The sequence below is a fragment of the Lagenorhynchus albirostris genome, chromosome 2, assembly GCF_949774975.1.
Source record: "Lagenorhynchus albirostris chromosome 2, mLagAlb1.1, whole genome shotgun sequence".
Classification (NCBI taxonomy): domain Eukaryota; kingdom Metazoa; phylum Chordata; class Mammalia; order Artiodactyla; family Delphinidae; genus Lagenorhynchus; species Lagenorhynchus albirostris.
In genome coordinates this window covers 71,963,241-71,988,666 of record NC_083096.1, presented here as the reverse complement: position 1 = coordinate 71,988,666, position 25,426 = coordinate 71,963,241, and the positions used below count along the sequence as shown (strand labels likewise).

At 38.8% G+C, this 25,426-nt stretch overlaps 1 protein-coding gene across 1 annotated transcript in view; it reads left to right on the top strand.

The window, feature by feature from the left end:
- The first annotated feature begins 1,136 nt into the window (after nt 1-1,136).
- LOC132515911 (T-cell surface glycoprotein CD1b-2-like) overlaps nt 1,137-25,426 on the top strand; it is a 32,633-nt gene continuing 8,343 nt past the window's right edge. The window contains exon 1 of the mRNA XM_060142279.1: nt 1,137-1,264. Within this exon, the coding sequence (XP_059998262.1) occupies nt 1,144-1,264 (121 nt within the window). The 5' untranslated portion in view covers nt 1,137-1,143. The remainder of the gene's footprint in view (nt 1,265-25,426) is intronic.

Genomic DNA, 25,426 nt, shown 5'->3' with positions numbered 1-25,426 from the left:
CAGGTTCAAGATGGCTGACTCCTGGTTATAAGAGCAGTAGGCCTGACCTGAGTGAGTGATGGGTGATTGTGTGTATGAGAGAGAGAGAGAGAGAGAGAGAGAGAGAGAGAGAGAGAGAGAGAGAGAGAGAGAGAGAGAGAGAGAGAGAGGAGGGAGGGAGGAAGGAAGAGGGAGAGAGAGAGAGAATATTAATGTGTCAGTAGGTTATATTGCACTCAATCTTGCTCCATTTGAGAGTTAAAAGTGGATAGTATGTGTCTAATTAGGGTCAGATGGTGGCAGTAGGAATGATGAGTAGGTTTGGTCAAGCAAAATAAAAGATAAGACTGGGAAAGATTAAGCTTTCAAGCCTTTTACCTGCTTTTATACACTTCCAGTTTAAAACCCACAAAAACAACCAGATTTGAATATGGTTAATTAAATTGACATCTTAAATTTAAGGTAGTTTTTATTTTGATTCATGGTATGGAAACTTTAACTTAGTCGTTACTTTTGTTTCAAAAAACTATGAGAGAAGGAGATTTCAGGTCTACAAGTTGTCATTTGGTTGATGCTCTGGTAGATCCACTTTAGAGAATGTGTTAACATCGCATATTAAAGTCTCATTTCAGCCTAGCTTTTAAAAAAATTCTGGTTGTAGAACTTCCAGAATCTTCTTTTTATGTCCTTCAAAGCATGACTTACGCAATAAAGCAAGTATTGTGCTTCTCTTAAAAGAATGTGGTTAATAAGAGTTGACAATGAAGTGAGTTGGGTCTCACGACCCCAACTATTCCTCCAAGATAATGCAAACACATTACATCACTGTTCTACTCCCTTATGATGCTTGAAAACTTACTGTACATATTCTTCTTAAAGATAATTCAGTGCAGTTTAAAATGGTGCCTAATTTCCTCAGAAGAAAACTGCTCACTTAAAACAATTAACCACTCTAAAGGCCCACCTCAGTTGATCTTTCTTCCTACCTGAATAAATTCTTTAAAAAAAAAAATAGAAAAACAGAGTTGGAACTTAACAGTTGAAAGTGGACCAAACATCATTTTGATTTTCTTCCTTTGTTTTGAATTCTTCAGAAGAAAAATGTTGGATTCTCCTAATAACTAATATAAGGCCTGTTATTCTTTATTTTTTTCTCAGGTCTAGATGCAGAATATTTCCAGGGTATCTGAGCATACTGAAACATTACAAGAAAGGTCAATAAGTGTTGCACAGCATCCAAACTGGAAAAAGTTCAGCAACAAGAAGGCAGTGAAAGATAAAGAAGGTACCACCAAGAAAAATGTGCCAGTGATTTCCCCTAAGATGTTCTTGTCTCAAAGAAGCAGTCCCAGGGGAATGGATTTGTATACACGTGAGTTTGGGAAGAGCTTCAGTTGGCATGCCATCCTTAGAGAATATACTTGAGGAGAAATCCATATATATATATATATATATATATATATATATATATATATATACACATACATATATATGTGTGTGTGTGTGTGTGTGTGTGTCCAGTGTGTCAAAGCTTCCTTTAGAGCTTTCATTTCATACAGCACTAGAGTTCTCATTAGTGAAAAAGCCTATAAATATACTGAGTTTGACAAAAGTTCGGCCACATTCCACTCTCATTGAGCACTGGAGAAACCTCTACGTGTAATAACAGGGACTGTTTTCATTTGAGTCTCAGATCTCATTGTGTGTCAGAGAACACCTATTTTGTTTTTTAACATCTTTATTGGAGTATAATTGCTTTACATTGTTGTGTTAGTTGCTGTTGTATAACAAAGTGAATCAGCTATATGTATACATATATCCCCATATCCCCGCCCACATGCATCTCCCTCCCACCCTCCCTATCCCACCCCTCTAGGTGGTCACAAAGCACCGAGCTGATCTCCCTGTGCCATGTGGCTGCTTCCCACTAGCTATCTATTTTACATTTCGTAGTATATATAAGTCCATGCCACTCTCTCACTTCATCCCAGCTTACCCTTCCCCCTCCCTGTGTCTTCAGGTCCATTCTCTACTTCTGCGTCTTTATTCCTGTCCTGCCCCTAGGTTCTTCAGAACCATTGTTTTTTTTTAGATTCCATACATATGTGTATTTATTTTTCTCTTTCTGACTTACTTTACTCTGTATGACAGACTCTAGGTCCATCCACCTCACTACAAATAACTCAATTTCATTTCTTTCTATGGTTGGGTAATATTCCATTGTATATATGTGCCGCATCTTTTTTATCCATTCATCTGTCGATGGACACTTAGGTTGCTTCCATGTCCTGGCTATTGTAAATAGTGCTGCAATGAACACTGTGGTACATGACTCTTTTTTATTTAAAATTAATTAATTTATTTTTATTTTTGGCTGCGTTGGGTCTTCGTTGCTGTGTGCGGGGTTTCTCTGATTGCGGTGAACGGGGGCTACTCTTCGCTGCTGTGTGCAGGCTTCTCATTGCAGTGGCTTCTCTTGTTGTGGAGCACAGGCTCTAGGTGGATCAAAAAAGATCTTGCTGTGATTTATGTCAAAGAGTGTTCTTCCTATGTTTTCCTCTGAAAGTTTTATAGTGTCCAGTCTTACACTTAGGTCTCTAATCCATGTTGAGTTTATTTTTGTGTATGATGTTAGGAAGTGTTCTAATTTCATTCTTTCACATGTAGCTGTCCAGTTTTCCCAGCATCACTTATTGAAGAGACTATCTTTTCTCCATTGTATATCCATGCCTCCTTTGTCATAGATTAGTTGACCGTAGGTGCGTGGGTTTATCTCTAGGCTTTCTATCCTGTTCCATTGATCTATATTTGGGTTTTTGTGCCAGTACCATATTGTCCTGATTACTGTAGGCTTGCAGTATAGTCTGAAGTCAGCAAGTCTGATTCCTCCATCTCTGTTTTTTTCCCTCCAGATTGCTTTGGCTATTAGGGGTCTTTTGTGTCTCTGTACAAATCTTAACATTTTTTGTTCTAGTTCTGTAAAAAATGCCATTCTAATTTGATAGGGATTGCATTGAATCTGTAGATTGCTTTGGGTAGTAGAGTCATTTTCACAATATTGATTCTTCCAAGCCAAGAACATGGTATATCTCTCCATCTGTTTGTGTCATCTTTGATTTCTTTCATCAGCGTCTTATAGTTTTCTGAGTACAGGTCTTTTACCACCTTAGGTAGGTTTATTCCTAGGTATTTTGTTCTTTTTGTTGCAGTGGTGATTGGGATTGTTTCCTTAATTTCTCTTTCTGATCTTTCATTGTTAGTGTATAGGAATGCAAGAGATTTCTGTGCATTAATTTTGTATCCTACAACTTTACCAAATTCATTGATTAGCTCTAGTAGTTTTCTGGTGGCATCTTTAGGATTCTCTATGTATAGTATCAGGTCATCTGCAAACAGTGACAGTTTTACTTCTTCTTTTCCAATTTGTATTCCTTTCTTTCTTTTTCTTCTCTGATTGCTGTGGCTAGGACTTCCAAAACTATGTTGAATAATAGTGGTGAGAGTGGACATTCTTGTCTTTTTCCTGATCTTAGAGGAAATGCTTTCAGTTTTTCACCATTGAGAATGATGTTTGCTGTGGGTTTGTCATATATGGCCTTTATTATGTTTAGGTAGGTTCCATCTATGCCCACTTTCTGGAGAGTTTTTACAATAATGGGTATTGAATTTTGTCAAAACTTTTTCTGCATCTATTGAGATGATCATATGGTTTTTATTCTTCAATTTATTAATATGGTGTATCAGATTGATTGATTTGCATATATTGAAGAATCCTTGCATCCCTGGGATAAATCCCACTTTATCATGGTATATGATCCTTTTAATGTGTTGTTGGATTCTGTTTGCTAGTATTTTGTTGAGGATTTTTGCATCTATATTCATCAGTGATGTTGGTCTGTAATTTTCTTTTTTTGTAGTATCTTTATCTGGTTTTGGTATCAGGGTGATGGTGGCCTCATAGAATGAGCTTGGGAGTGTTCCTTCCTATGCAGTTTTTTGGAAGAGTTTGAGAAGGATGGGTGTTAGCTCTTCTCTAAATGTTTGATAGAATTCACCTGTGAAGCCATCTGGCCCTGGACTTTTGTTTATTGGAAGATTTTTAATCACAGTTTCAATTTCACTACTTGTGATTGGTCTGTTCATATTTTCTATTTCTTCCTTGTTCAGTCTTGGAAGGTTATACCTTTGTAAGAATTTGTCCATTTCTTCCAGATTGTCCATTTTATTAGCATAGAGTTGCTTGTAGTAGTCTCTTAGGATGCTTTGTATTTCTGTGGTGTACGTTGTAACTTCTCCTTTTTCATTTCTAATTTTATTGATATGAGTCCTCTCCCTCTTTTCCTTGTTGAGTCTGGCTAAAGGTTTATCAATTTTGTTTATCTTCTCAAAGAACCAGCTTTTAGTTTTATTGATCTTTGCTCTTGTTTTCTTTGGTTTTATTTCATTTATTTCTTCTCTGATCTTTATGATTTCTTTCCTTCTACTAACTTTGGGTATTATTTGTTCTTCTTTCTCTATTTCTTTTAGGTATAAGGTTAGATTATTTATTTGAGATTTTTCTTGTTTCTTGAGGTAGGATTGTATTGCTATAAACTTCCCTCTTAGCACTGATTTTGCTGCATCCCATAGGTTTTGGATCATTGTGATTTTGTTGTCATTTGTTTCTACATATTTTTTTTATTTCCTCTTTGATTTCTTCAGTGATCTCTTGGTTATTTAGTAACGTACTGTTTAGCCTCCATGTATTTGTGTTTTTTACATTTTTTTCCCTGTAATTGATTTCTAGTCTCATAGCGTTGTGGTTGGAAAAGATGCTTGATATGATTTGAATTTTCTTAAAATTACTGAGGCTTTATTTGTGACCCAAGATGTGATCTATCCTGGAGAATGTTCCATGTGCACTTGAGAAGAAAGTGTAATCTGCTCTTTTTGGATGGAATGTCCTATAAATATCTATTAAATCTATCCCATCTATTGTGTCATTTAAAGCTTGTGTTTCCTTATTAATTTTCTGTCTGGATGATCTGTCCACTGGTGTAAGTGAGGTGTTAAATTCCCCCACTATTATTGTGTTACTGTTGATTTCCTCTTTTATAGCTGTTAGCACTTGCCTTATGTATTGAGGTGCTCCTGTGTTGGGTGCATATATATTTATAATTGTTATATCGTTTTCTTGGATTGATCCCTTGATCATTATGTAGTGTCCTTCCTTGTCTCTTGTAACATTCTTTATTTTAAAGTCTACTTTACCTGATATGAGTATAGCTACTCCAGCTTTCTTCTAATTTCCATTTGCATGGAATATCTTTTTCCATCCCCTCACTTTTAGTCTGTATGTGTCCCTAGGTCTGAAATGGGTCTCTTGTAGGCAGCATATATATTAGTCTTGTTTTCATGTCCATTCAGTGAGGCTTTGTCTTTTGGTTGGAGCTTTGGTTGGAGCATTCACATTTAAGGTAATTATCGATATGTATATTCATATTACCATTTTTTAATTGTTATGGGTTTGTTTTTGTAGGTCCTTTTCTTCTCTTGTGTTTCCCACTTAGAGAAGTTCCTTTAGTATTTGTTATAGAGCTGGTTTGGTGGTACTGAATTATCTTAGCTTTTGCTTGTCTGTAAAGGTTTTGATTTCTCTGTCGAATCTGAATTAGATCCTTGCTGGGTAGAGTAATCTTGGTTGTAGGTTCTACCCTTTCATCACTTTAAATGTATCATGCCACTCCGTTCTTGCTTGTAAAGTGTCTGCTGAGAAATCAGCTGTTAACCTTATGGGAGTTCCCTTGTATGTTATTTGTTGTTTTTCCCTTGTTGCTTTCAATAATTTTTCTTTGCCTTCAGTTTTTGTCAGTTTAATTACTATGTGCCTCAGCGTGTTTCTCCTTGGGTTTATCCTGCCTGGGACTCTCTGTTCTTCCTGGACTTGGGTGGCTATTTCCTTTCCCATGTTAGGGAAATTTTCAACTGTAATCTCTCTAAATATTTTCTTGGGTCCTTTCTCTCTCTCTTCTCCTTCTGGGACCCCTATAATGCAAATTTTGTTGCGTTTAATACTGAGACCTATTAGGCTGTCTTCATTTCTTTTCATTCTTTTTTCTTAATGTGTTCTGTGGCAGTGAATTCCACCATTCTGTCTTCCAGATCACTTATCCGTTCTTCTGCCTCAGTTATTCTGCTATTGATTCCTTCTAGTGTAGTTTTCATTTCAGTTATTGTATTGTTCATCTCTGTTTGTTCTTTAATTCTTCTAAATGTTTGTTCTGTAATTATTCTAGGTCTTTGTTAAACATTGCTTGTATCTTCTGAATCTTTGTCTCCATTCTTTTTCTGAAGTCATGGATCATCTTTACTATCATTATTCTGTATTTTTTTGGGAAGGTTTCCTATCTCCACTTCATTTAATTGTTTTTCTGGGATTTTCTCTTGTTCCTTCATCTGGTACATAGCCCTCTGCCTTTTCGTCTTGTCTATCTTTCTGTGAATGTGGATTTTGTTCCACAGGCTGCAGGATTGTAGTTCTTCTTGCTTCTGCTGTCTGCCCTCTGGTGGCTGAGGCTATCTGAGAGGCTTGTGTAAGCTTCCTGATGGGAGGGACTGGTGGTGGGTAGAGCTGGGTGTTGCTCTGGTGGGCAGAGCTCAGTAAAACTTTAATCCGCTTGTCTGCTGATGGGTCAGGCTGGGTTCCCTCCCTGTTGGTTGTTTGGCCTGAGGCAGCCCAGCACTGGAGCCTACCTGGCTCTTTGGTTGGGCTAATGGTGGACTCTGGGAGGGCTCGTGCCAAGGAGTACTTCCCAGAACTGCTGCTGCCAGTGTCCTTGTCCCCACAATGAGCCACAGCCACCCCCCCACCCCCTCCACAGGAGACCCTCCAACACTAGCAGGTAGGTGTGGTTCAGTCTCCTATGGGGTCACTGCTCCTTCCCCCAGGTCCTAATGTGCACACTACTTTGCCTGTGCCCTCCAAGAGTCAAATCTCTGTTTCCTCGAGTCCTGTCAAAGTCCTGCATTCATATCCCGCTAGCCTTCAACGTCTGATTCTCTGGGAATTCCTCCTCCTTTTGCCAGAACCCCAGGTTGGGAAGCCTGACATGGGGCTCAGAACCTTCACTCCAGTGGGTGGACTTCTGTGGTATAAGTGTTCTCCAGTTTATGAGTCACCCACCCAGCAGTTATGGGATTTGATTTTATTGTGATTGCACCCCTCCTACCATCTCATTGCAGATTCTCCTTTGTCTTTGGATGTGGGGTATCTTTTTTGGTGAGTTCCAGTGTCTTCCTGTCAATGATTTTTCAGCAGTTAGTTGTGAATCCAGTGCTCTTGCAAGAGGGAGTGAGTGCACATCCTTCTACTCCGTCATCTTGAACCTAGTGGAGTTAAATATATCTTAACTTTTGTCAATTGTAACCCCAGAGAATATGTCCCATATGTGTTCTATTTTTACAGTAGGAGCTCCTAGGCTCATGATAGAAAAATGCAGTCTTAGAGCCTACACTGACTTTTAACATAACTGCATCCTTTTCTTCTTTCTTTTCCTTTTACCCAGCAGGAGATAACTGTGGGAAAAACCAGATCAGTTATAGACAAAATAAAGAAACTCTAATTTTCTTTGCAATTTGGCTACAATTTAAACACAATAAGCAATTTTCTGGCTAGGATATGAAAGGATGTAGAAAATCTTTGTTCCCATGGTAACACCAAAAATTTAGATACTATAAAACTTGTAGTTATGTATGAAACTATTGAAGAGAAGTGGATGTAAGAAAATCCCAGATGGACTGATATTCAGAGACAGGACCTCTTTATACATGACTATCAAAAATGGCAGTGTCTGGAGGCAACGTTGGAGAAGAAAGCCTGCCAAGATTGAGATAGATGAAAGATTAACAATGGTGGGAACAGGTTCGAGAGACTGGAGTCTAAAAGACTCTCAAATGCAGCAATATTTACTCGGACTAACAATTATCCCGGGCTTACCACTCCAGTTTTGCTGAGTAAAGGGCAGTGATTGTGGACCTAGTCTAGAGAATACATGAGACTAGATGATATACTCTAGTCTCATGTATTCGCAAGGTGCCTAGTACAAAGGGCTCTTCTACCATGGGTTCAAAAGATGAAACTGAGTTCCAACTCCCATCAGATCCCAGGATTAAACATTGATAAGATCAAAGAAATTGGACTTAGGCAGGAACAGCTGTGGCACTGGGAGGAAGGCTAACCAGAGATGAAGCCAATATTAAAAATTGTTGCCTTAGGCCAAGATTAACTTGATACATGGTGATATCTGAATAAACACATTTTCACTTTAGTAGCCACATACTGGAAGGAGATTACACATTCTTGGAAATAAATATAACGCAAAAGAGTTGTATAATTAAATCTCCACTGCTATCTATAAACAATGTCCAATATATCATAAAGCACTGTGAAATATGTGATGAAAATGGAACACATAAAAAGAAACCAAAGAAACATATCCACAGAAATGCAGATACTGGAATTAGCAGGAAAAAAAGCTTAAAACTAGTATTATAAATATATTTGGCTTGTGTCACTGGCTTGGGCTAGCTCTGTCCCTCAAGTAAAGATCACTGCTCCTCTCAAATGGACTGACTCTGTATGGCTCTTTCTCATTCCAGGTTCCAGTAACAACCCCCTCTCCTTGGTCATTAATGCATTTTGGTAGAAATAATGGCTACCAAAAAAAAAAAAAACCCTCACAAAAGCAAAGCCTTTACAGGTAAATTTTTTTTTAATTTATTTTATTTTATTTATTTTTGGCTGCATTGGGTCTTCGTTGTGCACAGGCTTTCTCTAGTAGCAGCGAGTGGGGGCTGCTCTTCATTGCGGTGTGCGGGCTTCTCTTTGCAGTGGCTTCTCTTGTTGTGGAGCACAGGCTCTAGGCACGCGGGCTTCAGTAGTTGTGGCATGCAGGCTCAGTAGTTGTGGCTCGCAGGCTCAGTAGTTGTGGCTCATGAGCTTAGTTGCTCCGCAGCATGTGGGATCTTCCTGAACAAGGGCTTGAACCCATGTCCCCTGCATTGGCAGGCGTATTCTTAACCACTGCACCACAAAGGAAACCCCCTTTACAGGTAAATTTTAACAACTGACTTCTCAATTAGTTTTTACCACATATAATTTTTTCATATGAAAAAGAATTGATCCCAATGAGTATACTTTTAATAAAAATATAAAGTTGGGAAACAATAATTTATTTAATTGTGGTTTTAGAATAATGAAATTAAATTGGCTTAATGGAATTTACTTGGTATACTTTCTCATAGATATTTTAATTTGAAGATTTAAGTAGAGCAACTCTCAAAAGCTGGAGGAAATAGGATTTTTAGACTACAAATGCAACATAGAGATCTCATTTAAGGCTGACTGTAACTATGGGAAAAAATATGGAGGAAGTAACTCAGAGTCAGATAAAATCCTACACTTACAGCAGTCTTGTTACAAAGTTCCCCACATTAATGTAGTTTACTTACAAGGTACCAAATTGAGTTTGCCTGCTCTTCTTAAAGTGGTGGGTTAAGATGTGTCCCAACAGATGAACAGCTCTTACTGCAGGTGACTGTCCACATCAGGCACTGGGTTTTTGATTCAGAATGGAGGGAAGCTTAGCTACATAGAATTTTCAGAAGAATTTCATTTTAGACACCTGAGAAGCTGTAACTTGATGCTTGTGAATGTCTATATTTCACCACTAGATGTCACCGGGAGATAAGCAGTTACTGACCAGACTGTAGCTTATTGGAAGTTTACTTATGAAAAAAATTGATCGATTTTGTGAAAATATTTTTTGTTTGTTTGCTCATAAAAACCTGGTAGTATCAGACACCTCTTATGACCTGCATCACATCTTCTAGCCCTCTATTTTTTTCCCCAGCCATTGCTAAGGCAACTGGTTAGAGAGCCTAACTTGATCTGCACTGGGTATCTTGCATTTTTGCGGTAAGGCTTTTCTCATGATGTGGTTGGAACACCTGTGAGCAGCTGCTTATCACGCTTGGATGCTCAAAACTGTAAGTGTGTGGGAATTAACACTCCTCGGGGCAATCCTTGACGCTTAGGGGACAGGGGTCATGGGTATGCGCTCCCCTCATCTGCCTCAGGCTGAGAACACTGAGCCACAGGCTGCAGGATTCATCAGAGGGTTCCAGTGGGATCAGATCCTAGTTTTCCATAGTGGTGGCCAATCTGATAACACACCATTTTACTGGCTTTCTATCCTTTCCTGTTTTACTGAGTGTCCCACTCCTAATACCTGGCATCATGCCCCTAAATAAAGTCTTACCTATAAAGCTCCCTTTGTCATTGCAGTGTACTTTGACTTTCTCTCCTTTCCTATTTTAGATCTGCTTTCCTGAAGGGACACAAGCACAATCCACTACCCTGATAAAGAATATTTTCAGCCCCCAGAAATCTCCCTCTTGGTTCCACTTCCCAGATAACATCTTTTAAGGACAACAAATACTCTGATCTCCATGTCCAGAGTTTAGTTTTGATTCTGTTTTTGAACTTCATGTTACTAGAATCATACAGTAAGACTTATTTTGTGTCTGCCTTCTCTCACTCAACATTATTTTTGTGATTTTATTCATGTTGCGACATGCAGCAGTAATTTATTATTTTTCATTGCTGTGTAGTATACCATTGTGTGAATATACCAAAATTTATTCATTCTACTCTGGATAGAAATTCAAATTATTTCCAGATTTTAGGTGTGTTGGGCAATGCAGTTTTGAACATTTTTGTACATGTTTTTTGTGAATATAAACACTCATTTCTCTTGGAATATACATGTAAATGAAATCCTGGGTCACAGGTTATATATAATTTTTACATTCAATAAATAATGACAAACAGGTTTTCATAGTGTTTATACCAATCTACCTTCTATCTTATCCACATCCTAATTCATATTTGATATATTAACCCTTTTAATTTTAACCCTTCTGGCGTGGGTGTAGAGCATCCAATTGTTATTTTGGCTCATGTTTCCCTGTTGACTAATTGTACTTAACATATTTTCATATGCCTTTGAGCTATTTATATACACTCTTTTGTGAAGTACCAGTTTAAGGTTTTAGCTATTTGTGTGTGTGTGTGTGTGTCTGTGTGTGTGTGTGTGTGTGTGTGTGTGTGTCTGTGGTGGGGAGGGGATTCAGTCTTTTAATTGTTGAATTGAAGTTCTTTATAATTTCTGTATACAAATCCTTTGTTGGATATGCATTGTGATATTTTCTACAAGTCTTGGTTTACTCTTCACTCTCTTAAAGTTGTATTTTGATGAAAAGGATTTCTTGTTAATGGGATACAGTTTATTGACATTTTTCTTTATGACTTTTGTTCTACTCTTGTAATTTATTTACCCCTACCCCAAGGTCATGAGATATTCTCCTTAATCTATGGTTCTCAAACTCGAGTGGACATCAGAATCATCTGGAAGGCTTTTTAAAGTGTATCTTGTTGGGACCCACCTCCAGAGTTTCTAATTCTTTAGGTCAGGGAAGAGGCCCAAGAATCTGCATTTCTTATGACTTCCAAATGATGCAGATTCTTCTGGTCTGAGGATCCCACTTTGCAAGCCTCTGTACAATTTTATCTTTGAACAGCTTAACTACTTTACTTCTTACATTTGTATCTATAATATACCTGGATTTGATTTTTGTGTACAGTGTGAAATGGGGTAAAATTGTATTTTTTCAATGTTAGTTAATTGCTTAATAACACTGATACGCAGTACCAGTTGTGTTGTAATTTCAGTGTCCATATGTAAGTATATGGGTCTGTTTCTGGACTCATTCTGATCCTTTCTTCTATAAGTCTATCCTTGCACCAATGCAATGTAGTAAAGTAATCTTATTTACTCTAGGTTTATACTAAATCTTGATACTAGAGTGACTCTTCCTACTTTTCTCTTCTTTAAGCGCATCTTGTGAAAGGAGAGGAAAAATATAATGTTGATTTTTGGGCTTAATAAAGAAAAGTTAGACTTATTTCTACATGTTAAAAAACAGAGATGTCTATTTAAGTGTAAACACTGGGGCAACAATTATTAATAAGAAAACAATACAAAATTATAGACCTTTTGGAAGTTAGAGGTTACTTTCATAATCCATAGCAACAGTCTCTGAAGTCTAGACATCTATAGGGCACCTCTGTTAGAAAAACAAATTTGAAAGTCAGTAAGACTTTGAAAAGTGAAAGAGGTAAAGTGAAGATTTTGAAAGTGAATATATCCTGTGTTATGGGCTGAATTGTGTCTCCCTAAAATTCATATGTTGGAGCCCTAATGCCCGGCATCTCAGAATGCAGCTGTATTTGGAGACAGGGCCTTTGGAAAGGTAATTAAGTTAAGATGAGGCTGCTAGGGTGGCCCCTAATCTAATGTGAGTGGTATCCTTATAAGAAGAGGAAATTCATACACACAAAGAGTCAAGAGGATGTGCATGCACAGAGGAAATATGGTCTGAGGACATTGATGTGAGAAGATGGCCATCTACAAGCTGAAGAGAGAGACCTCAGGAGGAACCAAATCTGCTGACACCTTGATCTTGGACTTCTGGCCTCTAGAACACTGAGAAATACATTTTTGTTGTTTGAGTCTCCCAGTCTGTGGTAGCTGTTATGGCAACACTAGCCAACTAATACATCCGGTGTTGGCAAAGTTTCTTTTAGGTGATTAGCCATTAAGCAAGGTAGACAAGTAAACAAGCATATAACGACCATAGCAGGATAATAATTAAACTTTTAGGCAGCATTTTCAGAACATATGAGGGAAAATCAACGTCTTCTTAAAATAGCTTTCGTAGAGGATGCTCTTAAGGAGAATTCTTGAGTAAACACATAGCAAAGAATGGTTTCACCTACTTTCTATCTGATTATGTGTCCCTAAAAAATAAACTGGGAAAAAACGATATTAAATGTAATTGGCACGAGAAGAGGCACCTAATAGGTGTGTTGACTATTATCCTTCTTATGTAGTGATTCTGAAACAGGTGCGAACCATTAAGCAGCATGGCCAAGAAAATGTTCTCTGACTGTCCAAGATTCTCATCGGCTTCTTATGGAAGAGTTAAAGTTGATATCTAACACACAAGGTGTTAATATGGGTGCTCATTATGTAGGTTCAACCTTCTTGATATCTTCATCAATTTCTGAATTAAAAACCACTTGAAATATTCTCATGGGTATATAGTCTCACTGCCTCAGTCCTATATGATTATTGAAGCCAATATTTGGGGCTCTGAGTGAGCAAGGCCATGTAAGCAGTACAAATATGGATAAAGTGGATTTAATGAGGCTCATTCCACCCCTGTACTTTCTCTCACAGTAGAATCATCAACCTCTACATTTATGGTTGGTGCACAACACTCTAGATTTATGGTTGGTTTACATGTTTCTTTTTCTAGAGTGTGAGCTTCTGTCTTCTACACTTTCTCATCTTAGTGTTCAGCATGTCCCTTGGTATTTATTAAATATTGATTAAATTATTAAGAAAAAACTGAAATCTAAGAGAAAGGAACTTTGCTTTAAATTGATTTATATTCTAAGTTACCTACATCTTTGAGCTGCTTTCTTCACTATAAAAGATTAAGATTATTTTTCAAATCATTAATTTGTTTGGAGCTTTTGTTTTTAATGAATCTAAAGATTTATGCCTTTTATTAATTCTGGAAAATTCCCAGCCATTACTTCTTCAAATATTTCCTCTTCTCATTATGTGTTTTGTCTCCTAATGAAATTTCTATTGGGCTTATATTGGATTTCATGTTAGTCTTCATATCTCTTAACTTCTTTTTTTCATATTCAAGTCTTTAGTGCTGTATTGCACTGTAGGAAATTCTTCAGATATCCCTATATATATATATATATATATATATATATATATTTTTTTTTTTTTTTTTTTTTTTTTTTTTTTGCGGTACGCGGGCCCCTCACTGTTGTGGCCTCTCCCGTTGCGGAGCACAGGCTCCGGACGCTCAGGCTCAGCGGCCATGGCTCACGGGCCCAGCCGCTCCGCGGCATGTGGGATCTTCCCGGACCGGGGTACGAACCCGTGTCTCCTGCATCGGCAGGCGGACTTCCAACCACTGCGCCACCAGGGAAGCCCCTAGATATATTTTAAAAGTGCTTTCTCTCTCTCTCTTTTTTTTTTTTGGCTGTGTTGGGTCTTTGTTGCTGTGCGTGGGCTTTCTCTGGTTGCGGCAAGCGGGGTCTACTCTTCGTTGCGGTGCGCGGGCTTCTCATTGCAGTGGCTTCTCTTGTTGCGGAACCCGGGCTCTAGGCGTGCGGGCTTCAGTAGTTGTGGCTTTTACTGGAAAAGATTTGCTGTGAGGGGCGAGAAGCACACAGACCAGATTCCTGAAGCCAGAAAGGCAAGCAAAAAACTTGAAGCAGAGAGGGAGAGAAAATGAGGCCAGTAAAAGGCAAATGGTTATAAGAGGCAGTGGATTTCTCTAGCAGGGAAGTTCAAGTTTTTGTTGGTGGGGAGGGGAATGTAAGATGACTGTGTGAGACCATGTGGGGAGGGGAGCTCACATCTGTGTCCTGAGGAGGCAGGAATTCAAGAGCTGTGATGGTGTTTGGAGGAGCACCAAGTAAGAGCTGTTAGAAAGAACATGAGAATGCTGGTGGTCTAAGCACCAAAGAGTCAAGTCTTCACCAATGAGTCAAGAAGGATCCCCAGGCTGTCTGGTGACCCAGGGAAGAATGCTGGACTCCCCTAGGATAGCTAGGGTATCCTGCCATCTTGAATTCTTTTTTTTTATTAGTTTTTATTGGAGTATAGTTGCTTTACAATGTTGTGTTAGTTTCTGCTGTACAGCAAAGTGAATCAGCTGTATGTATACATATATCCCCTCTTTTTTGGATTTCCTTCCCATTTAGGTCACCACAGAGCACTAAGTAGAGTTCTCTGTGCCATACAGTATGTTCTCATTAGTTATCTATTTTATACAGAGTATTAATAGTGTATATATGTCAATCTCAATCTCCCAATCCATCCCACCTCCCCTCCCCCTTGGTATCTTATGTTTGTTCTCTACGTCCGTTTCTCTATTTCTGCTTTTCAAATAAGATCATTTGTACCATTTTTCTAGATTCTACACATATTCACTAATATATGACCCATCCAAGTTTTCTCCTCTGGGGTTTCCTGATACAGGGAGCACATAATTATCAGTGACCTGTATAACCACTTCCTTCTCTCCCAATTCTTTTCTTTTATTTTCCTGGTCATGGTCACCTTCCCCCCACCCACATTTTATCCCTTGATGTTGGCATCCAGTTCTGCTCTTTCTCAGCTCCCCGTGTTCTCAGTATTCCTCAGCCAGCTCCTGAGAAGCCCCTGTCTTCCGCTCCTTCAGATCTGTCCTTTTCCGACATAGCTGAGTGTACATTCAGGAGTGGAGCTGCCTGGGATGCTGCAGATCCACAGTGGGGCCACGACTCAAGTACCAGCTGCTTCCTGCTCCCTGGTGAGGATCAACTCTGCCCACAGGAGCTGAGCTGAACACCTTGTGGCTCCGCTCCACTTCTCTTTCCAGTCCTCCTCCCCCACCCCTCCTAGCCTCTTCCTCTCCTGTACTTCCTCCTCTCCTCCTCCATCTGCTATGTCCCTTGGTGTCTCTGCCCAGTTCCCAACCTCTTGGTCCCAGACTAACTTAGTTAGTTAACTCTCTTTTCTCTTCTTCCCGCTCAAACTCAAACTGCCTTCTCCTCAGTTTTCCCCAGTCATGGTGAAGGGTATAAGCACCGGTGGCTACATAATTTGGGGGTCCTGTACAAAATGTAAATGTGGGGCCTCATATTTAAAAAGCAAGAAAAAGTGCTTTCAATGGTTCTAAAATATAAACCTATTTCCTTTCTTTTGAAGTCAGCTCCCTCTCTCTCTCTCTCTCTCTCTCTCTCTCTCTCTCTCTCTCTCAACCTATCTTTGTGTACTTTTTTTGGTTTGTTTGTTTTAATTGGCTAGTGTCACTGTCTCTTGGGCAAAAGAATTCATAGGGCAAGTGCAGACCCTCTTAGGCACCTGGGGGCTTCCCTCTCCTTGCTTTTTTTGTGTGTTTTTAATAACTTTTCATCCAAATGCAGACATCTTGTGTACAACAATAGACACTGAGGTCAAGAGTGTTTTTATCTTTATTTTCTTGGCTTCAAAGTGAACTTGTCTTTTTTTTTTTTTTTTTTTTGCTAACCATCAAGTGTGTTGGTTTCAGTCAGTGAGTTAGGAGTTAACTGGGTTTGTGTGTTTTGTTGTTGTTTCAACAGCCTTCAAATTCCTCTGGCATTACCTTGTTTGTACAGTAGGACTATTTGCTAAAGAGTTTTTCTTAATGTCTGCCTCACTCTCAGGCTTCGGTATTTCCTTTGTGAGGTGCCTCAAGGTTTATGGTCATGCTGCTGCCTCTCTTGCAGCAGTAGAATGTTCCTATTACTCTATGCTTGCTTACCTGCTTGGGACGGAGAGTAGGGGCATTATCTTTATTCTGACTCAGTCTCATTATTAAGCATTGTTTTTCAGTTTTAGGGCTTGGGCCTCCTAAGTGTTCCTGCCTTCCTCTCAGCAGTATGGAACCTCTAATAGTTGAGGACAGGATGTTTTAGTGTCCCTTCCCCACTTTTTCCTCTTTCTCCAATTGCTGTGTGTCTTCACCTGTGCCCTGAAGACAATAGAGCTTTTTGCCCTCCCCCACTGTCCTCCCCTCCCTCACCAGGTTAAGGTTTTTTTCTGTGGGGGAGATAGTGGAGAAAGATCTGGTTGGGACTTCCTGCCTTTCTCAGATCTCAGGCCTGTGCCGCGAGGAAGGATTTCTCTGGCCTATATCCTTGATTCCAATCTTTCAGGAGCCCCTGGTGAGGTCCATGGAAAAATCCTAGAGATATAAGTGAATTTCCCTTATCTGTGACTCTTAGGGGTTCTATATACTTATGCTAGACTTTAGGAATTTATTAACAATTTTAGCTGAATTATTCTTCCTGGCTTATGTAGCATCTGGCATCTGTCCCAAGTAAGCAATGCATCTCCTATTTCCTTGGAGGAATCTTTCCTTAAATTCTGGGTTAATTGGTTGCCCTGATACTTCAGTGCTGTGACGGTTTCAAGAAAAGTTGTGATTTTGGTTATCCAGCTTTTAAAATTACAAGTATTCAAGTGAAGCTCTTTCCAGCTTTCTATGTTCTAATTTTAACTTTGCAAAAAAATGTTTTTCCTTGAATTAGCCTGAGATAATTTTTGTTTACTTATACACCAATAAATAACAAAATAAATAGCCTAAATACATTTATCTGGGTGATAAATAGAATAAAAAATATTTAAGAGACTTTAAACAGTTATAAACACCATGAAAGAGGAAGGTCAGCATGTCCAGCAGAGACCAGTGTATGATAAGGCAGGCATGGAACATTCAAGCAGGACCAATGAGAAGAGAATCTTGGATAAATAACCCCAGAATATTCTATTAACTTATTCTCCCACATATTCTCACTGCTTTCTTATTATAAATGTTGACCTAAAACAAATAGACGACCAGATATTTCTCCAGCAAAATTGGGTTTATTCAGGATGAGCAGAGAATTGCAGTTTGGCATCTGCAATCATGGCGAGCCACGTAAAAGCTTGAGAGCCCCCACGTGGGGCCTCTGACACTATTTAATTGAGGGTTTTATTTATTAACTTTTTACATTAGTAATAGTACATTTATAGCAGGACCCTTTGTAAACTTCATGCTTATTAGCATATATTTTAATTCTAAGTAAAACTCTAAAGTTTCTCATTTCATCAAGTAGGATCACAAGTAATGGTTTCTGATTTTTCTTAATCATCTTTATTGGAGTATAATTGCTTTACAATGGTGTGTTAGTTTCTGCTTTATAACAAAGTGAATCAGTTATACATATACATATATCCCCATATCTCTTCCCTCTTGCGTCTCCCTCCCTCCCACCCTCCCTATCCCACCCCTCTAGGTGGTCACAAAGCACTGAGCTGATCTCCCTGTACTATGCAGCTGCTTCCCACTAGCTATCTATTTTACATTTGGTAGTGTATATATGTCCATGCCACTCTCTCACTTTGTCCCAGCTTACCCTTCCCCCTCCCCGTAACCTCACGTCCATTCTCTAGTAGGTCTGCATCTTTATTCCTGTCTTGCCCCTAGGTTCTTCATGACCATTTTTTTTTTTTAGTTTCCATATATATGTGTTAGCATACGGTATTTGTTTTTCTCTTTCTGACTTACTTCACTCTGTATGACAGACTCTAGGTCCATTCACCTCACTACAAATAACTCAATTTTGTTTCTTTTTATGGTTGAGTAATATTCCACTGTATATATGTGCCACATCTTCTTTATCCATTCATCTGTTGATGGACACTTAGGTTACTTCTATGTCCTGGCTACTGTAAATAAAGCTGCAATAACATTGTGGTACATGACTCTTTTTGGATTATTGCTTTCTCAGGGTATATGCCCAGTAGTGGGATTGCTGGGTCGGATGGTAGTCCTATTTTTAATTTTTTAAGGAACCTCCATACTGTTCTCCATATTGGCTGTATTAGTTTACATTCCCACCAACAGTGCAAGAGGGTACCCTTTTCTCCACATCCTCTCCAGCATTTATTGTTTATAGATTTTTTGATGATGGCCATTCTGACTGGTGTGAGGTGATACCTCATTGTAGTTTTGATTTGCATTTCTCTAATGATTAGTGACGTTGAGCCTCCTTTCATGTGTTTGTTGGCAATCCCAACTAATTTTAGGAAGCACTATTTTCATTACACCAGACCCGCAAGAATTTTTCCAGGAAAAAAAATACCCAAATATTAAAATAGTAACCATTAGCTAATCTCATTTATGTATATTTACTCAGAAATTATCTATAACTGACTCAAATAAAATACTTGCAAATATAAACAAACACCACATAAAGTGGGATTTATCCAGAGAATGCAAGGTTTGTCTACCAATAAAAATCACTTGAGGGCTTCCCTGGTGGCGCAGTGGTTGGGAGTCCGCCTGCCGATGCAGGGGACACAGGTTCGTGCCCCGGTCTGGGAGGATCCCATGTGCCGCGGAGCGGCTGGGCCCGTGAGCCGTGGCCGCTGAGCCTGTGCGTCCGGAGCCTGTGCTCCGCAACGGGAGAGGCCACAATAGTGACAGGCCCGCGTACCGCAAAAAAAAAAGCGCTGATCATCCAGAAGCCTGTGACTGTCCATTCCCAGGCTTGAAGCCGGAAAAATACCTCGGCCTGCCAGAAGGGCAGGCTTATGGACCTAGGTAAGTGAAAGTGTACTGCCAATGCTCGAATGCCCAAGAAGGTAACCTAGATGAGGAGAAGGATAAGAATTCCACGCCGGTTGCTCAGAAGATACCGTGAATCTAAGAAGATTGACCGCCACATGTATCACAGCCTGTACCTGAAAGTGAAGGGTAATGTGTTCAAAAACAAGCCCGGAACATATCCACAAGCTGAAGTTAGACAAAGCTTGCAAGAAGCTTCAGACCGACTAGGCTGAGGCCCGCAGGTCTAAGACCAGGGAAGCACGAGAGCAATGTGAAGACGGGTTCCAAGCCAAGAAGGGAGAAATCATCAAGGCTCTGTCCAAGGAGGAAGAGACCAAGAAATAGGTTCTCCCCCTCTTGTCTGTACATAGTGGCCTCAGCAATTACATAGATCACTCATTCAATAAAATGAGACTTTATCTGCCTAAAAATGTGTTGATAGCTTTGGTTTATTTATTTTTTGCTAAGGCTAAATCAAAATTTTCACAGTAACACCCATGTTATCTGTATCTAGTTTTATTTATTTATTCTTGCGGTACGCGGGCCTCGCATTGCTGTGGCCTCTCCCGTTGCGGAGCACAGGCTCAGGACGCGTAGGCTCAGCGGCCATGGCTCACGGGCCCAGCCACTCGGCGGCATGTGGGATCTTCGCGGACCGAGGCACGAACCCGCGTCCCCTGCATCAGCAGGCGGACTCCCAACCACTGCGCCACCAGGGAAGCCCCTCTAGTTTTATTTTTATCTGTATATTTTCTAAGGCAAAGGAGAAAATGCAACCAGTCATTCCAAAATTTATACAAAAAGAAACATGTTAAAAATCAGAGTGAACTTCCGGGAAAATAGTAGAGGGAAATATTTCATAATTCATTTCACTGAAATAAACCCAAAATAGAAAAAGGAACTTCCTCTTTACTGAACCTAGAGAAGAGCTGTAACTTAAAACAAAACCAAGGAAAGTCTATAACTTATAAACAAGGTTGGAATAAATTTTTAGCATACATTTTCACTCATTTTAAATAAAATGGAAGGTCGATGGATATCTGTAGTTTAGGATAATAAGTTTAATTCATAAGAGAATTAATAAAGGCTGCTGGGGCCTTTGTTAGAAGACAAGTATGGAGGGGAAAATTGTTATGGAAATGGAGAACAAATTAATCTGTGAGAAACCTTTGGCTTTAGAAATTAGGGAATGCCCACATGAGTCTCTGGCCTCGTGAGTGTGTAGTGACCCATATGGTTCAACATGGAGCTTTTTAAAAATTTTTTTAATTAAAAAAACCTTTTTATTGGAGTATAGTTGATTTACAATGTTGTGTTAGTTTCAGGTATACAGCAAGGTGACGCCATTATACATATATATATATATATATATGTATATATCCACTCTTTTTTAGATTCTTTTGCCATATAGGTCATTAAAGAGTACTGAATATAGTTCCCTATGCTATACAGTAGGTCCTTATTAGTTATCTATTTTATATATAGTAGTGTGTCTATGTCAATCTCAATCTCCCAATTTATCCCCCCTCACCCTTACTGCCTGGTGACCATAAGTTTGTTTTCTACATTTGTGACTCTATTTCCATCCTGTAAATAAGTTCATTTGTACCATTTTTTAGGTTCCACATATAAGCGATATCATATGATATTTGTCTTTCTCTGTCTGACTTACTTCACTCAGTATGACAGTCTCTAAGTCCATCCTCGTTGCTGCAAATGGCATGATTCCGTTCCTTTTTATGGCTGACTAATATTTCATTGTATATATGTACTGCATCTTCTTTATCCATTCTCTACATGGAGCTTTTTGTATGCCGTGTAGTTGCCTTTTTATTGTTGTGGCCTGAGCAGGTTGTTGTAGGACTTTGCTTCTCGTGTCCATTTGAGGGTTTACTGTGGCAAGTTGCTGCTACTTAGGATGGCTTTGTCCAAGTCAAGTGACTATTTTTATACAGATGAGTGTCATAGGTCAGTTTCTAAGGAAACATACTCAGGTGGATGTCTGCATGCAGAAGGCTTGCTGGGGGTGCTTTCAGGAACAGCAGGACTGAGGAGAGGGGGAAGTTGAACTGTGATGCAGTTTCAGTAGAGGATTTAGTCAAACTCACAGAGAGTTCTGGAGCTAGGATGACCCTTCAGAGACTTCCTAAAACTAGGTAATGGGACTTAACTTTTTACTCACATATTTGGTATGTGCTCTCAGGGAAGGGATGTCCCCTTGGACAGAGCAACTCTCCCACTGAAGGCAATGCCTGGAGAGGGACATGTCTGTGAGCTGTCAGCAGCCAACACTCCCTCAGGCTGAGGGAAACACTTATGTTTGTCCTGAAGGGGGTACACTGGTGGCTCCACAGCATCCACTAGAGCAAGAGTGCATTTCTATGGAAGTAGAGATTTACTTGCCAAGGCTTAAGTAAACACACAGGCCTCAAAAACAAAGTTAGTGTTGAAAACACAGGCCACAAAGCAAATCTTAGGAAATGTGCATGAGATTCTATGAGCAATGACCTTCAATTAGGCTGCCTCAGGAGGAATGGCTGAGGCAAATTATCTGTTAAAGGAATCAGAGACTGTTAGATATAGAGTATTTTAAAGCATTAGGCAACAAAACAATTAGTGCCCGTTTTTGCCTTGGTTTTCAGTCTGGACTAGGTGTGCAGCTTAGATAAGGTGCCCCAAATTTGGTTCCTCTCCTATATTATTTTGAACTAGCTTCATGGTCAAGGAGACCTGTGAAGAAATTCACCTTGAATTCACGTGTTTTATACACATGCTCAGGGGTCACTTCCCACTATAGAGTCTCAACTTGCCTGTACCAGTGTTGTTGTTGCCTAGATTTCTGAGACATAAATTGAGGCTCCACACATGAAAGGATGGTAGGTTTTATTAATGAACAATTTTTTAAAAAGTAGAGGCCTTCTGCTTCTAGAAATGATGGACTATCTAATTTGAACTCTCTTGTCAAGGACAAGTAGAAAACACGAGAAAATATAAAATAAAATCTGCCTTAAGACATTGAAGATCCAACAAAGGAGAAATAAATTACTGGGTCAATATCTAGGAGAAGACAGAAATTCACAGAATGAGGCCTGTAGTTGGGGCTGCTTTTCCAGTAAGAGCATCTGCTGATTCCATGAGAGGCAGATAAAAACACTGAGAAGTTCAGCAAAGCTTTCACCAGACTTGCAAATCGTCAAAGATATCACTGGTGCCTGAACTTTAGGTTACCATCTTAAAGGGCTGCATCTGAAGTAAGTGTGAAGCAGAAGGACAGTAACTTCGCATTCTATATACTTTGATCTGTGCACATTCTTTTTAAAATTTTGGTATTAAAAGATATAGTAAAAGCCTATCTATAAATGGTTCTAAAATACCATACAAAAATGGTACTATTACTTTTCAGTCTCCAACAAAACATTGGAGTGTATTGAAAATATAAATATGAAATTAAAACCATTGTTAAATATAAGAGAAGAAGTGCTTATGCCATCATGGGATTAGCAATTCAATTTGTGGTAATCTTCAATACTTCTTTGGAAAATTTGAAGATATTAATAAAATTATGGGTTCCAGAAAACAAGCCAAATGTATACTTCCAAAAATATCCTTTAAGTTGATGGACTTGGTACTAGTTTGCCATGGTATTTTAGTAAAATTAATACCATAAGCAGAATGGTATTAGAATCCCAATCCAATGTACTTAATTCCTTCCAAGCTTCAAAGGATTAAGGCATTCTTTAAAGAAAAATGAAGTGATATGTCAATAAGAAGATATTATGGATGTTAACAAATTATAATTTTTAAATTTTGACTCCAAATCTTACAATATAAAGTCAGTCTTTACTTTGCATAATAGTGTGGGACGCTAAAAAATGATCATGCAAAGTGAAACCAAGCAAAAGACCTAAATAATCAATGGGAAAGTTATGATCATTCCATCACCTTTAAAACTTTTGTCGAAACATTAAAAAACCCTCTTACTGTTGGTTATAAACACACAGTTGACTCTTGAGCAATGTGAGGGTCGCAGTCATAAAATCTGTGTATAACTGTACAGCTGGCCCTCTGTGTCTGTGTTTGCATATCTGTGGATTCAACCAACTGTCGATTGTGTAGTACTGTATTTATTGAAAAAAATCTATGTAAAAGTGGACTCACGTAGTTTAAACCTATGTTGTTTTGGGGTCAACTGTATAGGGATATTGAAAAAAATAGTAACACTAGTATTAATTTAGCATGTTGTCACTGAAAATGATAAAAATGTCCAGAATTTAAATGTTTTATTTTCTTGTAAATATTTACCAAGAGCGGTTTGAACTGTGCTTGCCTTATTCTCATTCTATAACTTATAGATATGGAGTATCTTTTCTATGCCTTGGTGAATTTTCATAATTCTTTCTAAGATTGGGCCAGCTTCCAATTTACACTTTGAGTTTTTGATACATTGAGAGTTCTTTAAATGTGAAGTTTTCTGTAGGCGTCACTTCGTCTGGGACACCTTCATCCTTCTCATTTATATTGATAAGTTTGCCTTCACTAAGTTCCTCTAGGTTCATATCTATAATTTCTCAGCCAGTGGCAGTGTCAACATTCCCCATGTCTGCTATTTCTTCTATGACTTTATTTACATTCAATTCAAATCTCACTTCCAGCATTTTCATTTTCATCTTTCTTGGCCGATTCCCTCTTTCTATTATTCTTCATTTAAATGTCACACGGATTTATTATTGGGATACAAGGAGATAACGCAAGTACAGTTGACCCTGGAACAATGTGGGGTTAGGGGGACCAACTCTTTGCGCAATTGAAAATCCACATGTAACTTTACAGTTGGCCCTCTGAACCCACAGTTCTGCATGTGCAGATTCACCCAACCTCTGATCGTGTAGTACTGTGACTGTGTTTACTGAAAAAAAAAATTCACGTATAAGTGGACTCATGCAGTTCAAACCATATTGTTCAAGGGTCAGCTGTACACATTTTGCTGTCCATGCATGGAACAGAATTAACAGCCACTGACAGACTGTGAAAGAAGTGTTGTGATTGGTCACTGATGTCATTGGTTACTGATTGCACTTTTATTATTTCCATAGTCATTCATAGAATGAAGAGTTACTAGTAAAGTTTGTGCTTTGTTCAATTACTAATCTTTAGTATACTGTGGCAACTGAAATTGAGCCATGTTGTTGGGGGATTGGCATTATTTAAATAAACCATGGTAACTGAAATTTGTGTATACTGAAATTGTGCAAGGCAAGGACTGCCTGTATTAGAAAAAAGAAGATTGTATTGGTCATGGATCCCTAGAATTCAGGTTTGTGTCTTCTTCTGCCAAGCGACCAGCTTGAAACCAATTTTTTTTTCAGTTGTAAGATACTTAATATTTATTTATTTTGTACATCTTTACTGGAGTATAATTGCTTTACAATGGTGTGTTAGTTTCTGCTTTATAACAAAGTGAATCAGTTATACATATACATATGTTCCCATATCTCTTCCCTCTTGTGTCTCCCTCCCTCCCACCCTCCCTATCCCACCCCTCCAGGCGGTCACAAAGCACCGAGCTGATCTCCCTGTGCTATGTGGCTGCTTCCCACTAGCTATCTACCTTACGTTTGGTAGTGTATATATGTCCATGCCACTCTCTCGCTTTGTCACAGCTTACCCTTCCCCCTCCCCATATGCTCAAGTCCATTCTCTAGTAGGTCTGTGTCTTTATTCCTGTCTTACCCCTAGGTTCTTCATGACTTTTTTTTCCCCTTAAATTCCATATATATGTGTTAGCATATGGTATTTGTCTCTCTTTCTGACTTACTTCACTCTGTATGACAGACTCTAGGTCTATCCACCTCATTACAAATAGCTCAATTTCATTTCTTTTTATGGCTGAGTAATATTCCATTGTATATATGTGCCACATCTTCTTTATTCTTTCATCCAATGATGGGCACTTAGGTTGTTTCCATCTCCGGGCTATTGTAAATAGAGCTGCAATGAACATCTTGGTACATGACTCTTTTTTTTTTTTCTTTTTTTCGTATTTGTGTGTGTTTTTTTTTTTTTAACATCTTTATTGGGGTATAACTGCTTTACAATGGTGTGTTAGTTTCTGCTTTATAACAAAGTGAATCAGTCATACATAAACATATGTTCC